The 17,516-nt window shown below is 40.1% G+C and overlaps 1 protein-coding gene and 1 pseudogene across 3 annotated transcripts in view; one reads left to right on the forward strand and one right to left on the reverse strand.

Moving 5' to 3' along the window:
- Positions 1-17,516, reverse strand: part of GALNT1 (polypeptide N-acetylgalactosaminyltransferase 1) — a 67,285-nt gene that overhangs the window by 44,479 nt on the left and 5,290 nt on the right. For 2 of the 3 annotated variants that reach the window (XM_008578171.1, XM_008578172.1), the window contains exon 2: positions 13,096-13,270. In XM_008578171.1, coding sequence (XP_008576393.1) covers positions 13,096-13,270 — 175 coding nt within the window. Of the gene's footprint in view, positions 1-13,095; positions 13,566-17,516 lie in introns of those variants that run through there. The other variant, XM_008578173.1, reaches the window with a different exon arrangement.
- Positions 6,813-10,519, forward strand: LOC103594884 (annotated as a pseudogene).

Consider the following 17,516-nt stretch of genomic DNA (forward strand, 5'->3'; position numbering starts at 1 on the left):
CTGTTTGGATATACCACAGTTAATCCATTCACCTGATGAGTTGTCTCCAGTTTGGGGCCATTATGAACAGGGTTGCTATAAACATTCATGTACAGATTTTTATATAAACATGCTCTCATTTCTCTAGGGTAAATATCCAGGCATGGGCTCACTGGGTTACATGGTAAGTATAACTTTATTAAAAACTGACACACTCTTTGCCAGAGAGAGACTGTAACATTTTTTGCACTCCCATCAGAAATGTACGAGAGTTCCAACTGTTCTGCATCTTTGTCAACACTTCATACTGTCAGTAACTTTTTATTTTAGCCATTTAAACAGGTGTATGGTGGTATCTCATTATGGTTTTAACTGGCGTTTTTCCCAAGGCTAATGTCTTTTCAAGTACTCATTTGCCATCCATACAGCATTTCGGGTGAAGTGTCAAGTCTTTTGCCTATTCTTTAATCATATTACATTTTTAAAATTGGGTTGTATGTTTAAAATTCTTTATATATTTCTAGATATTTCTTTTGTTGGATATTTGGTTTGCAGATATTTTCTCCCAGTCTGTACCTTGTCATTTCATTCTCTTAACAGTGTATTAAGCAGAGTGAGTTTTAAAATTTGAAGAAGTCCAATTTATCAATGATTTTTTTCTTTTATGAGACGATGCTTGTGGTGTCATGACAACTCTCTTTCTCTAACTCCTGAATATTTTCTCCTAACAGTTATAAATTTTTAAGTTTTAGATTTAGATCTATGATCCAATTTGAGTTAATTTTTATATAACACATAACATTAAGGTAGAGATTCATGCTTTTGCATATGGATGTCTAATAGTTGCAACACCATTTGTTGAAAAGATAATTCTTTCTCTATTGAATGGATTTTGTAACTTAGTCCAAAATCAAACAGAAATGGAGATCAAATGTTCTCATCACAAAGAAATGATAAAGTTTTATGATGATAAGTAGTCTTATTTGATCATCACATATTGTATATATATACTGAAATATAACTCTGTACCCCTTAAATATGTATAATTGATATGTTTAAATCAAAAAATAAATTCTTTTAAAAAATCAAATAGCCATATTGGTGTGGGCCTATTCCACTAATCTATATATCTATCTCATTGCCAATAGCACACTTTCTCGATTACTGTAGCTTTACAATGTCTTTTTTTTATTTTAACATAGTTGACTGTACATATCTGTGGGGTACAGAGTTGAATATCATTACTTATGTGCCCTATGTGATGCTCAAAACAGGATAATTAATACATTCAACATTATATAATGTAATCGTTTTTTGTGGCCCTACAGTAAGTCTTTAAGTTGGGTACTATATTTCTTCTAACTTTATCCTTCTTTTTCACAATTATTTTAGGCATTCTACTTCCTTTGCCTTTCCAAATAAATTTTTAAACCCTCATCACTATTCTGAACGGGACTGCATTAAATCTATACATCTATTGGGGGAGAACTGCTATCTTTTATATTCAGTCTCCCACCATAGCTAGAAAGCTGGGATTCTTAGTTTCCTTGCTCAGGAATATGCTTGTGTTTAGGCCAAGGAGTGGGAGACAGAAAAAGCAAAGCAAAGCAATGGCAATTCTACCCATACTCTGGGGACCAGGGTTGCTCCAGTCAGAGAGAGAATTACTTTCCCTTACAGTTTTAGTTGCTTGCTGGTCATTGCTCCCACAACTGCGCTGCCTTGGCAATAATGCTGGGTGTTAGGATAATCAAAAAGGAAAAACGAGGGGAAAAAAAGAAAAATAGGTCCTCCCCCCCAATCTCTAACCCTTTCTTGTTTCCTGGACCAGAAAGAGGTGGCTTCTCTTGAGACTCTTTTCTCTTCATACCCAGTGTGTACTTCTGAGTTTTGGGCTGCCTTCAGCACAATGTTGAACAGAAGTGGTGAGAGCAGACATCCTTTCCTTGCTTCTGATCTTAGGGGAGAAGCTTTCAGTCTTTCACCATTAAGTACGACATGATATTAAAAGCACAAACAATAAAACAAACAGTTGATAAATCTCCACCAAAATTAAAAATTTTTGTGCTTTAACAGGTACTATTAAAGACAGAAAAGACAAGCCATGAAGGAGAAAATATTTGCAAGTCATATATCTGATAAAGGATTTGTATCCAGAATACATACAGAACTCTTACAATTCAATAATGGGAAGACAAATAGTCCAATTTAAAATGAGCAAAAGATTTGAAGAGGCATTTCATCAAAGGTATAATAAAGGCCAATAAGCACATGAAAAGATCCTCAATATCATTAGGCATTAGGGAAATGCAAATTAAAATCACAATAAGATATGACTTCATATCCAGTGGAATAGCTATAATAAAACAAGAAAGCCAAAAAGAAGTATTGATGAGGATATGGAGAAACTAGAACGCTCACACATTGCTGGTGGGAATGTAAATGGTGCAGTCACTTTGGAAAACAGTTTGCCAATTTCTTGTATAGTTAAACATAGAGTTACCATGTGACCCAGCAATTCCATTCCTAGGAACGGAATTTACCCAAGAAAAATGAAAACAAATGTTCTTAGCAACATTTTTCATAATAACCAGAAAACGGAAACAACCCAAATGTCCATCAACTGGTCACAGGAGAAGCAAAGTGTGGCATATCCATACAATGGAATAACACTAGGCGATAAAAATGAACAAAGGATACATGCTAAAACATGAATGAATCCCAGTGGAAACATTATCCTCAGTGAAAGAATGTAGACACAAAAGACCACACATTATATGATTATGAAATGTCCAGAAAGGCAAATCTATACACATTAGTATTTATGTCCATAATTCTAAGCACTATGTCTATATTTTTACTTCCTGATTATTTTTTCTGGTTCTAGATATCATGTATTGACTTCCTACTACAGAATATGAGGATTTATTTCACTCCTACCCCAATCCCAACACATGCACTTCTTAGTCCCTTAGTCTCTCAAAGTAATTATATCATAAGTTTGTTTATAGCATTACTTAATGTTTATTCATACTAGGACTATGTAAAATGCTACTCATAGCTGAGTTGTATATTATGAATACTTTTCCCTTTCTGCACAACATTCCCCTTCCACTTATCCTGTTTTTTTTTTAATTTTATGTTTAGTTTTCTAGATATTCTATGTCTTTGCCACTAAATTTAGTTTACTTTTCTGTGTATTTGCCACTAATTTCAAACCCAGAGAGCACATCCTGATAAAAAATGAGTAGAAATTGGCAGGGTTTTCAAACTATACCACCACTACCATAGTTCGCTCATTCTACTGATGGGAGTTATACACTGGAGTGGAATTGAAATTGATGAATGTATCTGGTTTTTAAACAATGAGTGAAAATACAAGTGTACAACACTAAGTAAAAGATGGCCTACACAGTTCAGCACTCATTAAAAGTAAATAAAAGGAGAGTAAATAAACTCTGAGGCTGGAAATTCACTATGTGGTCTGAGAGTTAGCTTGAGTGCCTGCCTCAGTGACTCAGTGGTGTTTCTGGAAATAAACAGTTGTCCTAACTCTCAGGGCACTGATCTGAAAAGGTCCTGCTGACTGGCTTTTAATTAGATTCCTGAAACTGCATTAAGAGCTTTAGATACATTACCCCACTTATACTTATAACAACCCTTAGAGGTATTACTCTCCCAATTTTACAAATGAGGAAATAGAGGCTTTGAGAAATAAAGGAGCATGGCCAAGGTGGTAGCTATTAAGTGGCAGAACTACAAGTTGAATCCATAACTTATGATAAAACTTGTGCTGTTCATCAATCATCCATATATATGTCAAAGACTACAAAAGAAGAGCCAAGAAAAAAGGAATTCTTAAGAAGTTTCCAAATCCAGGTGAACATGCACGAATAATCCAATCTTCTTCTCCATGTCCCTTTAAGCTATGATTTTCAATATCTCCTTTGCTGCCCAGTAAATTTAGTCTGTCACCAGCACTTACTAACAACAATTCAATATTTCATAAGATGTCTTGCTACCTGCCGGACAGTGTTTGGCAATGTTACAAAATTTCTCCTCTGTGTACTCCCACTTAGGTAAGATCACCTAAGATCTAACCGTAAAAGCAATGGCAAAACACAGTGACTAAGAGCACATGTTTGGTCCTTGAGACCTAGTTCAAAGTTCACTTGGGTCACTTACTAACTATACTTTGAACAAATCATTTAATCTCCCTACATCTGAGTTTCCCCATCTGTAAACTGGGCATACTACTACTACTACTTCTACTTTGCTCCACTGTTTAAATATGATAATGTATATAGTACCCGGTACATAATAAGCACTCAATAAATGGTATCATTATTACTTTCGAAACATCAAAGACTAATTATATAGGATGGGTTTGGAATACTGGATGACTTGGAATTTACCTTAAACTTCCTTCCCAAGATCACACATTACAGTTATTCAGTGATTGTTACTTCTGCTTAACTCTTCTTAACAGAAGGACAATCTTATTCTCTCCTCTAGTTTCCTTCAGGAAATATGCCCTTTACTGACAAGGCAGTAAAGTTTCCTGCCAGACACAGGATGATCTGGACACAGCCAGCCACACCACCAGCCAAGCCCAGGCCTTAGAACAAGCAAGGCTTTTCTGGACTCAAAGAAGGTGGTGAAAAGGCTGCACTCTAGGGGCTGTCCCACACTACTTGTCCCTCCACCTCAAGGAACTGGTCTGAAAAGCACATGCTGACCCGCTTTGTCCAGCTTAATGTGGGGATAATTAAATACTAATCTGATATTTCTCACTTTCCACGTCACTGTGAATCTACTTTGGAAATCAGGCAGTGAGTGGTAAAAAAAGAGTGGGGATAGAAAAGCCCATTTGGAGTCAGTTTCACCTGAGAATCCTGTAGGATTTAGAACTTACTCCCTGAAAAGAGGCCTTGTCTATATACTAGGAGCCAGGAAGTATTCAAAATACTTTACAAATCCTCATAACAACTCTTGTTATTTCTCTTATTTTACAGATAAGGATTCTGAGGTATAGAAAAGTCAGGTAACTTGTCGAAAATCACATCCATGGTAAATGGCAGAGCCAAACTTGTACAGTGCCATTATCAAGATATTATCAGTACCACGCTCTAACCAACTGAGCTAACTGGCCAGCCACTATCAAGATATTAATGACAAACTCACCTAAAGACCATTCAAAAAGGAACAAAGGGAGAAAAAAATAAGAGTATAGATTAAGAGGCTCTACTGTATACACATAAGTAGTTCTGGAAGAATGGATTAGAGGGAATGGTGAAGCAGTAATATTTGAGATCATGATTAGGAACGTCCCAGAATAGAATAATAATATAAATGCTCAGATCAAAAGTACACTATGTGCACTGTGCATGTAAAGATAAATCCACATCTTGACAGACAATTACAAATGCCCAGTTCTTACTAGTAAAGGAATAAAATGTAAGCTTCCAAGCCAAGAGAGAAAAAACACGAATACTAAAACTTTAGAAAGGAGGGAAAAAACAAGGTGGTAAACAGAAAACAAGACTTATTATTAGAAAGGAGGGAAAAGACAAGGTGGTAAACAGAAAACAAGATTTATTAGGTCAAACTTTACAAAATTGTCATTTTCACAGGTCAAAATGGCTGAATATCAATTTCATATGGTTTAACCTAAAAGAAGACAAAATATATCAATAGTCACAATAAATGTACATACATCAAACTCATTTATTAAAAAACAGAGTGAATTAAAAATATAAAGTCCAGCCATCTAGTAGAGATACACCTAAAACAAATATTTCATGGCTGAAAATAAATAGCAAAAAAAATAATACGCATAAAAGGAAAATATTAAGAAAACTAAAGGTAGTGTAGCAATATCAAACTGGAAAAAAACAAGTTAACAAAGATATAGCAAACACTGCATTTAAAAAATGAACAGTATACTATGAATTGTTTTAAAAGTACACAATGATGCAGCCTTGAAAGATAAACTGATAGAATGACTAGGAGAAATGCTCAAATCCACAATCATAGTGGGATACTTCTAAATGTACAACTTAACAAGAATCTAACAGATCATGCTCTTTAAAACAAAAAATAAAAGTAACAGGCAACCAAACAATGCTATTTTCAAGTGCAGAAGAAACATTTTAAAAACCTAATCACTTTGTAGGTCACAATAACCTAGGTTTCAACACATTTCAAACAGACCATGTTCATATACAGATCATGTTCTCTGCCCATGATAAAAGTAATCTAGAAATCAATAATAAAACATACAAACTACTTACAAACAAATAAGGATGAAAGTGGGCCGGCCCGGTGGCGCACTGCTATAGTGCACCGCTTCGGAAGCGTGGTGGCGCTCCCGCCGAGGGTTCGGATCCCACATACAGACCGGCCGCTCACTGGCTGAGTGAGAGGTGGGAGCAACACCTGAGGGTTGCGATCCGTTGCCGGTCACGAAAAAAGACAAAAAGGAAAAAAAAATAATAATAAGGATGAAAGCACTATAAATAAAACTAGCAGGATGCACTAAAGTGATTCAGAGATGTAAATTTAGAGAATATATTAAAAAACAAAAATATTTTAAATTGGTTAAACATTTAACTAAAGCAAATAACATTAAACACAAAATAGAAAAAAAGATAATTACACAGAAAACAAAATTTTAAAAAATTAGATAAAAGGAAAAGCTAATTCTCTTTAAAAAAAAATTAAAAATTACAAACTAGCAGGATTATTTCAGGAAAAAAGAGGAGAGTACTAAATAAACAATATTAGAGAGCTGGGTGCAAAGGAGCAGAGACACGGGCATTATAGGGTGCAGCATGCAGAGAGAGTGGCCACCAACACCTCTGGTGGCCCCCATACTGTCCGCACTGGGGATGTTGACCTATAAGCAGGCCATGCTAGATCAGAAGGATATAATGTAATGAGAACAAGAGTGATGTGTAGACCAACGGCCTGCAGGTGAACTTCTGCAGCCCGTCAGAGTGGCCAGAGGTGCTGGGCCATGTGGATGTCTCAATCACCTCCATCAGGGGTTTGGTCTTGAGCTCCTCCATCCTGGTGGAGAAGCAGCTGGTGGTACTGGTAGCACTTCCAGCAGCAGGACTGGTGACTTGCTTGGCAACATTAAGCGTCCAGTAGTGGACAAGAACCTCCTCCTCTGCAGTGTGCCTAACCAAGGACTGCATCTCAGTGACTAGCTCCACCTTGAGCTCCATGGACACCACAGCGGACACCTGCCAGCCCTTCAGCTACATCTGCGATAGCTGGATCAAAGCCAACCACATGCTTGCACACCACGCATACTGGAGGACTTGCAGCAACCTCTGAGAGCACAACCAAGCCATCATCAAGCACCTCCTCAAAAACTCACAGCCAGTGTGGGAGAGGCAGAGAGAAAGGCCAAAGTGTACTACGTGCATGTATTAATGAAACCAGGATGGAGAGCTCAAGGCCAATCTCCTGATGGAGCTGAGAACCTCCGGGATGGAAAATCACAGGTCCCTCCACCAAGGACAACTTCAAGGAAATCATGGAGGTGGTCACCACCCACTACCACACCTCGCCCTTCTCTGTCTACATCAGTGCCGCCTCTAAGAACTTCAAAAGCAATGTGATCCAGGCGGACCAGTCTGGCCTGGGCTTGCCCGCAAAAGACTACTATCTGAACAAAACTGAAAATGAGAAGGTGCTGACTGTTTACCTGAACTACGTGGTGCTTGGGGGTGGGGAGGGGATAAGGACTCCATCCTGACCCAGATTCAGCAGACCCTAGACATTGAGGTGGTGCTGACCAACACCACCATTCCCTAGGAGAGGTGCTGGGATGAGGAGCTCATCTACCACAAAGTGACAGTGGCTGAGCTGCAGACCTTGGCACCCCCATCAACTGACTGTACTTTTTCAACACCATCTTCTACCCTATGGATACCAATAAATCTGAGCCTATTGGGGTCTATGACAAAGAAACCTCGAGCAAGTATTCAATCTCATCAACAACATTGACAAATGCCTGCAGAACAACTACATGATCTGGAACCCGGTCCGGAAAACAGGTTCCTTCCTCAATCAGCACCTTCAGGATGCCGACAAAAAGTTCATGGAAATCACTTACATGACTAAGATGGCCTGTCTTCCTTGATGGAAGTTTTGCCTGAGTGACAACCTGGGCTTTGCCCTGGGCCCCATATTTGTCAAAGCAACTTTCAGCAAGAAAGGCAGGAACATAGCCAGCAAGATAACCCTGGAAATCAAGATGGTGTTTATGGAAAGCCTGAGCACCCTGAAGTGGATTGATGCAGACACCCGGCAGTCAGCCAAGGTAAAGGCAGATGCCATCTATAACATGACAGGCTTCTCCAACTTTAACAACCCCAAGAAGCTGAATAAAATGTTCAATGACTACATTACAGTTCCAGACCTCTACTTTGAGAATGCCATGCGGTTTTTCAACTTCTTGTGGATGGTCGCTGCCAACCAACTCAGGAAAGCACCCAACAGAGATCAGTGGAGCATGACCTCACCTGTGGTGAATGCTTACTACTCGCCCACCAAGAATGAGATTGTGTTTACAGCTGGGATCCTGTAGACACCATTCTACACCTGCTCCTCACCCAAGTCCTTAAATTTTGGTGGCATTGGCATTGTCACAGGCCACAAAGCTGACTCATGCTTCTAATGATCAAGGACAGAAATATGACAAAGATGGGAACTTCCAGCCCTGGTGGAAGGATTCATCGGTGCAGGCCTTCAAACAACAAACTGAGTGCATGGTGGAGCAGTATAGCAACTACAGCATGAATGGGAAGCCCATGAACAGCTGGCACATCCTTGGGGAGAACATCATCAACAATGGGGGCCTCAAGGCAGCCTATCAGGCTTATCAGAACTGGGTAAAAAAGAATGGGCCTAACAGACATTACACACTCTGGGTCTCACCAACAACTAGCTCTTCTTCCTGGCATTTGCACAGATCTGATGCTCTGTGTGCACACCCGAGAGCTCCCTTGAAGGCCTCATCACTGTTCCTGACAGCCCCTCCCACTTTCATGTCATCAGCTCCCTCTCCTGCTCCAAAGTGTGCTCAGAACACTTCCGCTGCCTGTCTGGCTCACTCATGGACCCTCCGCACAGACTTAAGTCTGGTAAGGGGCGAAACACAAGACAGCCAAGGCAAAGGAGGGGAAGGGGCTGAGGACGAGCCCCCAGGGCAGAGACAACAAGTCTGACCCCTCCAGTCTATAGGGCATCACCCAGCCCTTTGGCCACCCAGGGCCCTCTTCCTCATGCTAGAGGACTATTCACTGGATCCAAGCCCGTGATGTAGGTTCTCAACATAACCCAAAATTTGATCCCCCGTGAAGACCCCGTCATCCCAGGCACATGTGTGCTGACTCTACCAGGCATCTGGGTGTCAGCCTGGTGGCTCACCAGACCTGGACCTCATGCCCACAAGGGCAGCAGGACATAGTCATCTGCCCACATCTGGCACCAGATATACCACAGACACCACTGTGTCAAATGCCTTAAAGATATATTTTTGGGGAAACTTTTTTTGTTAAACATTGTGGATTACACTGAAAACCTTCAGGGAAAAAATGCATTTAAAATCCTTTTTTTAAAGGAAAAGACTGGTATATTTATTATGTTCTATTTTTCTAAATAACCTGTGGAAAAGGGGAGCCCCACTGACTCACTCACTGCAAGGCTCAGCTGAGACAGTGATCTCCAAGCCACTACGCAGGTCCCCAAATCAGAGACTTGCCACCACCCTTGGGATGTGTGATTTCAGGCCCAGTCACCTGGCGCTGCAGCCACCTGGTGCAGACAGAAGAGGTGTGGAGGCGAGGCAGAGGGAGGAGCCAGTCAGGGGCGGAGTGGGTTAGGAGCAACTCATGGGCACTGTCCCTCTCAGCTTGCCAGCCCCTGTCCCTGGAATCTGACAGTGGGAACCCTAGCAAGGAAGATCTAATCCCCAAAGGTACAGCAGGGGACCAATGGCTGTGGCAAAATAAGACCAGGTCAAGGGCCCTCAAACACAATCTAGGGGTGCCCAAGAACCCTGGATCTGGACCACAGGAGCATGGGGCTGAGACTGCCCCATCAGATGTACACTGCTGTGCCACATCTGTCCTCTTTTGGTCCCTCCAATTTTGGCTACCCCATCTCTGTCCCAGGGGCCGGATCTCTCTGCAGCTATCCCCCCATCCCAGCCACACTTCAGGATTTGCCTTGCCAATCCTCTTCCCAGAAGAAAGGAGAAAAAAAAAGCTCTCATCTCCTACAGGATGCAAATCTTCCCTCCGAACTGTCCTCCACCAGCTGGCCTGGGCCTGGCTTCCGGCTCGCAGGACCAGTTCACTAGTGCCTTAGGCTGTGACCCCTGGGCTCCACCCCAAGGAGACAGCCTCTGCCTCCAGAGGAACACAAGACCATACTCCCACTCCCCATGCCCACAGAGCCTTTTCTCATGGATGACCAGGAGCTCTGGCCTATAAGCCAGCGGCAGCAGATGTCAGGAGTCTGAGGAACTGTTGAACTTGCCTGGACTCCAGCCCACCCTAGGCCTCTCGGGTTTAATCAAGACAGTTCTTGTAGCTAGATGGACTCTTCTCCTTTGGGGGATACTTTTAGCCAGGGGAGGCTGTGAGGGGAAGGTTCTCCCAAACTGGTCTGACTTTTGGTGTCAGGGGACCAGGAATGTTGTTCCCTTCCTGAGGCCACAGCTTCTCCCAACAGCAGACTCAGGCGTTCCACCAGGTGGAGCTAACTGTAGCCCCCACTGCCACCTTATGGAACCCTGTGACTGAGGCAGGAGCATCTACTGCCTGGTACATCTCCCATCTTGCCAGCCATGGCCCCTTGGTCAGGCCCCGCCCCCACAGTGCACTCCCCTCACCCAGGAAGCCAGAATCTTCCTTGCCAAGAGGAGCAGACAGCTCAGTGACTGCCCTGACACCTTCTGATCAGCCTCAGAGCTAGGGCAGGGGTGTTGGGAGTGAGCTCCACATGAGGCTCCTGGTCCCCCCAAGGGGCAGGCCTGGTAGCTCTTCAGAGGAAAGATGGGACAGGAACCAGAAAAGGAGGATGAGCCAGGAGCTGGCCACATACACCATCCTACATAGAGGTGGGCCTCTCCTAGCCCTGGTGTCCTCTCTGTTCCTCCTCTCCTCGCTATGCTAATGCCTTCTTGCCTTCCCCAAAGAAGGGGACAGTCTTGGGGAATGTCAGCATTATGGGCTGGGACCTCCCAGCCAGAAGCACATGTCTTAGTGATGGGGATCCATCTAGAAGAAATGTAGACTGCACTGGCTGCTCAGGTGTGCTGGGGTTGGCAGGGGGCAGGGGGAAAAGAGGGCTCAGGCCAGCAGGCATAGAAGTCAAAGAAGCACCCCCACTACCACTGCCCCCTCCAGAGCTTCAGAAAAGGCTGAGGTGAGATGGACAACCACACTCAGAGAGACCTCAGAGGCCCAGGGAGCAATAGTGCTGGTTTCTTTGTGGGGTTTGGAGCTGGGAATCTATTTTTCATTTTATTATGTTTCATGCTACTGTAGTTTTGGTGCGGCATTACTGTAACTGAAATAAAGTACTTGTACTGAGGAAAAAAACAATTAGAATGACAATAGAGACAATTACAGATCAAGGTAAAACACTATAAAGTCATAAGCGACTGAAGATAATGCTATGAACAAATGACAAAAGACCCAGGTCTTCCAAGCCACTGTAAATTACCCAAGCTCTAATTACTATTTGTTTAACTAAAGCTCCTGACTTCTAAAACCATCCCACTGTTCTCTCTGGAATTCATGATTATTGTCATCAGTAAAATCCCCTATATTCACAATCCCTTCTCTGAACATTCCCTTCAGTCAAATGACCACTCACTACTTTCCTTCAATTGTGCCTCATGTTCTCTTGCTTCCATGCCTTTGTTCACACAGTTCCCCTTCCTTGACATCCCCTTCCCACTCCCATCTCTGCAATACCAGGCCCCTATTTCTCTTTCCAGGCACTACTTTCCTTCAATTGTGCCTCATGTTCTCTTGCTTCCATGCCTTTGTTCACACAGTTCCCCTCCCTTGACATCCCCTTCCCACTCCCATCTCTGCAATACCAGGCCCCTATTTCTCTTTCCAGGCCCAACTAAAATGGCTTCCCTTGCCTGTGACTTTTCTGAATCTAATCAATTGCTCCCTCTTATTATTATAACTGCTAAACCTGTATTACCTTCTTCTTACGGAGCAAGTAGGCCTATTACATTGCTCATAGGAGTGTAAATTGGTATAAATATTTTGGGAAAATGTATGGCAGCACATGCTAAAGCTATATAAATGTATAATCTATTCCTTTTCCCTGTACATACCACATAGAGTTTAAGTCATCTAAAAGACATGCAGAAGAATGCCACAACAGCTTTACTTATAATAGTCAATAAATGGAAAGAAGCCCAAATGTCTATCAAAGTACAAATAAATTATGATATATTCATACAACAACCCACTACATTGCAGTAGAAAAGAATAAACTTCTGATATATGCAACAATATGAAATCCCAAAGACATAAAAGAGTATACAGTGTATGGCTCCATTTATGAAAAGTTCAAAAGGAGACAAAACTAAATCCGTGTTTAAAAAGGCCAAAACAATGGTTGCCTCTGGGGGTGGAAATATTGACTGGAAAGGAACATAAGGGAACTTTCAAGGGTAATGGAAATCTTCTATGTCTTGATTTGGATCATGGTTATATAGGTATATACATATGTAAAAATTCAATAAACTGTACACTCTATATTTTACTGTTTCAAGTTACACACAACTTGAATTGTTTTCCAAACAATTTAGGTAATAATGAAGTTTTAAATCACTTATGAATCCATTAAGATAAACAATTATCTTCCAGTGCCTGAAAACACATAGTCCTAACGATCAGTAGTAGCTTGAGATATTATTTTATCAATATTTAATTATTTTCTACATGGAATAAGTAGTAACTTAGTGATGTAACATTCACTTTAAGAACAATTAAGTGTAATTTACCAGGAATTCAGAACATATTTTTCATTCACATACTATCAGGAAGGACCACATTAGGTACTTACCCTTCTAACCTAACATCTGGTAAAGATCTGTTGAGTGCAATCATCTCACTCGCCATTAAATTGAACTGATTGATTTTAAACATCTCTTTCATCTTTTCTTGATCCTCTTTAGGAATGATGACTGGTTTCCCCATTTCTCCAGGACCTTCATGAGGCTTTTGTACTGGCTCTAGAACTAAGAATAAGGAGAAAACTTAACTAATATTAACTTCATAACAATTGATTCATATTTCTGCTTAATAGCATTGAGTTTAAACAGTGCCCTTAACAACCAGAGCCATTTCTGAGTCCCCTTGCCCAGTCTGTTAACACCTCTGAGGGGCTGCCCTCTCCCCTTCTAAGCCAGTGCCCCAAATCAAGACCTCACCTAGCCCCACTCACCTGAATCACTGCAAAGTGCCATGTCAAATATTATTGCACATTAACTTCTCTAAAGCATAGCCTTCACTGTCATTCCCATGGTCTCCTACAGTCCAACCTCTGTAACGTGGAATTTAACCTAACTTTCCAAACCTATTACCTGCTAAGCCCTCCACCCCCACCCCACAGTACTTCATCTTCAGTCAAATAACCACTCACTACTTTCTTTTCCTTCTTTTTTTAAAGACGACTGGTATGGGGATCTTAACCCCTGACTTGGTGTTGTCAGCACCACACTCTCCCAAGTGAGCTAACTGGCCATCCCTATATAGGTATCCAAACCCATGGCCTTGGTGTTATCAGCACCACACTCCCCCAAGTGAGCCACAGGCCAGCCCACCACTCACTACTTTCCTTCAATTGTGCCTCACGTTCTCTTGCTTCCATGCCTTTGTTCACACAGGTCCCCTCCCTTGACATCCCCTTCCCACTCCCATCTCTTTCCAGGCCCAACTAAAATGGCTTCTCTTACCTGCAGCTTTTCTGAATCTAATCAGTTGCTATCTCTTATTATAATAATCGCTAAACCTGTCTTATGTATTGTACCCCCCTCCTACTAGATTACAATCTCTTTTTGGCTGGGATTTGTTTGATTCATTCATGTACCTTCTGTGGAGTTTGGCATAGTGCTTTATAGGAACTTTATAACTATATATTGAATTAATATGTGAGTAAAAATGCTACTCAAAATAAATCAAGATGAAAATCCCAGACTTGATATTAGTAGACATTACAGTAAGCTTTATGCAATAGTAGACATTATAATAAGCTTCATGACTGCTTATATCATGAAAAATAATTCTAGGCAACAGTAATGCTATCTCTATATATACATAAAAAGAGTAATATGCCAGATCAGCACTTCTCAAATCTTGTTCCTTATTATATGCTTTTGAGACGTTAATAAGTATTCCAAGAAAAATAGCTTATAGGATATATTAAATTTGATAAACGCAGTGTTACACTTCTCATCTAAAAGGGATGAATAGAGAATGGGGTGAGGCCAAGAATGAGATGAAATGTTTTGTACATTACTTGTTTATTTCTAAAGTTCAAAGTTTTATTCTCCTGTAGATTGTTTTTTAGACATATTCAAAATGTCTGTACACAAAAATGGCAACAGCAAGGCAGCAGAAAAGCCATCTCTCTTCAGTCAGGCTTCATCTGCCCAAGAACGGCACTAGCTGGTAAATCTCTCCTGTAGGATGATTGTTTCAGATGGTAGTACAAATCAACCTACCAATACTAGAGCTGCAGAATATGAAATTCATTGTATCCTCAACAACTCTGTCTAGAATGTAAAAATCTGTTTCAGAAAACCATGAAGAAAAAAACAGTATGTACTAATTTCTCCCTGTTCTCAGAATAAACCCTGAATTTAGGAGGGACATTAAAACATTAGGGAATTAGGAAATACACCAAAACAACAACAACAAAAAACAAACCAAGGCTGGCCAGTTAGAGTGTGGTGTTATAACACTAAGGTCAAGGGTTTGGATCCCTGTACTGGCCAGCCACCAAAAATGTAAAAAGCAAAACAAAATGAAAAACCAAAGTTTTTGGAAAAACCAAAGTTTTAAAGTTATATGGAAATAACTTTAAAATTGTAGGAAACTCAAGTTACAGTGTTTCTAAAAACAAATCCTGCCTAATATCTGCCAAGCAAGTAAAGTCTTTAAATATAATGGTAGGCAGAATTTTAAAAAACTTTTCAATGACAAAAAAGTATAATAAGAACTATAATACAAGTTCAGAAGTATAATGCCCCATTATCAGCTTTCAAAACTTTAAAAAATCACAAATTATAAAAGTGTTAGAGTCATTTCTACTTACTTACCTGTCTCTGAAAGTAAAGAACAATCAACAGATTTTCAGATTGGGTTGTCCAGGGGTTAACAGAAAGTAACAGAGTTCTGAAGATGACAATAATCTTTTGTGGATGGCACAGATAACATAAAGAGTAGGTGGGAGACATCTAGTGGCCCTGATTATAAATATCCTTCTGTTACCTGTGCCCTATTTCAGTATAAGAAAATCATTCTTTAAAGAAAAGTCAAAATAGAAACATATTCATGCTGCTCAGTTTTTAAATTAAGAGTATTAGGTTACACATTCACATCTACAATGTGTTTTTCCTGGGGGAAAGAAAGATCCCGAATCTGATCAAGCCTCTGGATCTAACTCCCAATTCACAAGAAATATAGGGAACATGATAAACATCATAAAAGGAATGCAAAGCCTGACTGTGGGAAACTGGAAAAGAGAAATAACCCAGTTTCTTCTTATTCAACAACAACCAAAACAGATGGGTGAGGGATAAAGAGAAAGGGGTATTCATACCACAAGACTAGCTAAGTTTACAATACTTGAAGCCAGATGATGGTTATATGGAAGTTTAATTTTCTATTCTCCCTACTTGTGTTTATGTTTGAAATTTTTCATGGGGAAAAGCGGCATGAAGAAGGACTCAAGAAATTATTACTTACAAGTACTACAAAGTATAAACTTGATACGCTATTAGCATAAGAAACTATATGACCAGAAACTTAAAGTTGGCCTCAAGATCTTAAAGATACAGGCAAAAATGTACAACATACACAAACCTGCTGCTGCAATATTTTACATATTTCATCACCTGGTATTTAATAATAATCTGAAAATCTAGTATAGTGCTCACATTATATTACTCTAACATAGTAGCATAATGAAATTTCAGAGCCACATTTAAAATGACCATTAATCAAAAGTTATATGACTACCGCATAACTTACAGAATCCACCACAATACTCTAATTAAGTAATTATAACATACTGAAGATTTAAATGGACTAGTAAACTAATTTTTCTTGGCAGAGAGGCTTCAATGAAATGCATGTGGTTAGTGAATACGTTTTTACTACTAATGCACTTACAGTATTAGAAAGAAACTAACAAAAGAGATGGTAAGCATTAACTTTCCTATACTATATTTACCAGTCTTTTACGTAAATTAAAAGTGAGTTCAGTGAAATTTTGGCCTGAAAGCAACTGAAATGGGGTTTGGATGCCATTTCAGGAAGTGAAAAAAAATTTCTTTGCATGAAATTTTACATGCAGATTATTTCTAAGAATCAAATCAGCTTTGACAAGGGAATGTAAAAAGATGTTGTTCTGAAGTATTATATGAGAACAAACATTTTATTATACCTTCAGTTAAGATTCATTCACATGATAATACAGATAACTATCATGTTTTAGAAAACTAAATTATCAAGAAAACTACAAGTTCACTCTGAAAGCCCCCAAATAAGATTAACATACACAACTGCATGACATATCTTTGAATGTACTTTAATAAATCTTTCAAATTTCTATATTTCTCATGAAAGTACAATAAAAAGGCTCATGAAAGTAGAATAAAGATATATGACTCCCTTTTGGGGAAAACATATTAATAAAAGGCTAAAATTGTTTCTCCCAAATGATTTTCTGACCTTACTATATAATCTTTACTGTCTTTATGCGTTACATTTCACCTATTCCAAAACATTTCCACATTTTAACATCAAAAACTGAGATGTGGCTTACAATAATAACTGGAATGTTTTTCCTTTCATAGTGGTATATAAAATAAGTATTCTATAAACAAAGGTATGTAAAATGCAATGAAATGCAGCATATTACTTGATTTTTTTTTTTTCCTTTTTGTCTTTTTTTCGTGACCGGCAACGGATCGCAACCCTCAGTGTCGCGCCCGCACCGGACTGGGACCAGCTACGGGATCGCAACCCTCGGCGTTGCTCCCGCACCTCGCTCAGCCAGTGAGTGGCCGGTCTGTATGTGGGATCCGAACCCTCAGCGGGAGCACCGCCGCGCTTCCCAAGCGGCGCACTGTAGCAGTGCGCCACCAGGCCGGCCCCATATTACTTGATTTTTTAAGAATCAAAATACTGTCTATAACTTAATTCACTGATAACTCTTTGCTACTTGAACATCCTTGTCAGTTTCAACCCTCATCCCAA

This window comes from Galeopterus variegatus, unplaced genomic scaffold, assembly GCF_000696425.1.
Source record: "Galeopterus variegatus unplaced genomic scaffold, G_variegatus-3.0.2 Scaffold1638, whole genome shotgun sequence".
Taxonomy (NCBI): Eukaryota; Metazoa; Chordata; class Mammalia; order Dermoptera; family Cynocephalidae; genus Galeopterus; species Galeopterus variegatus.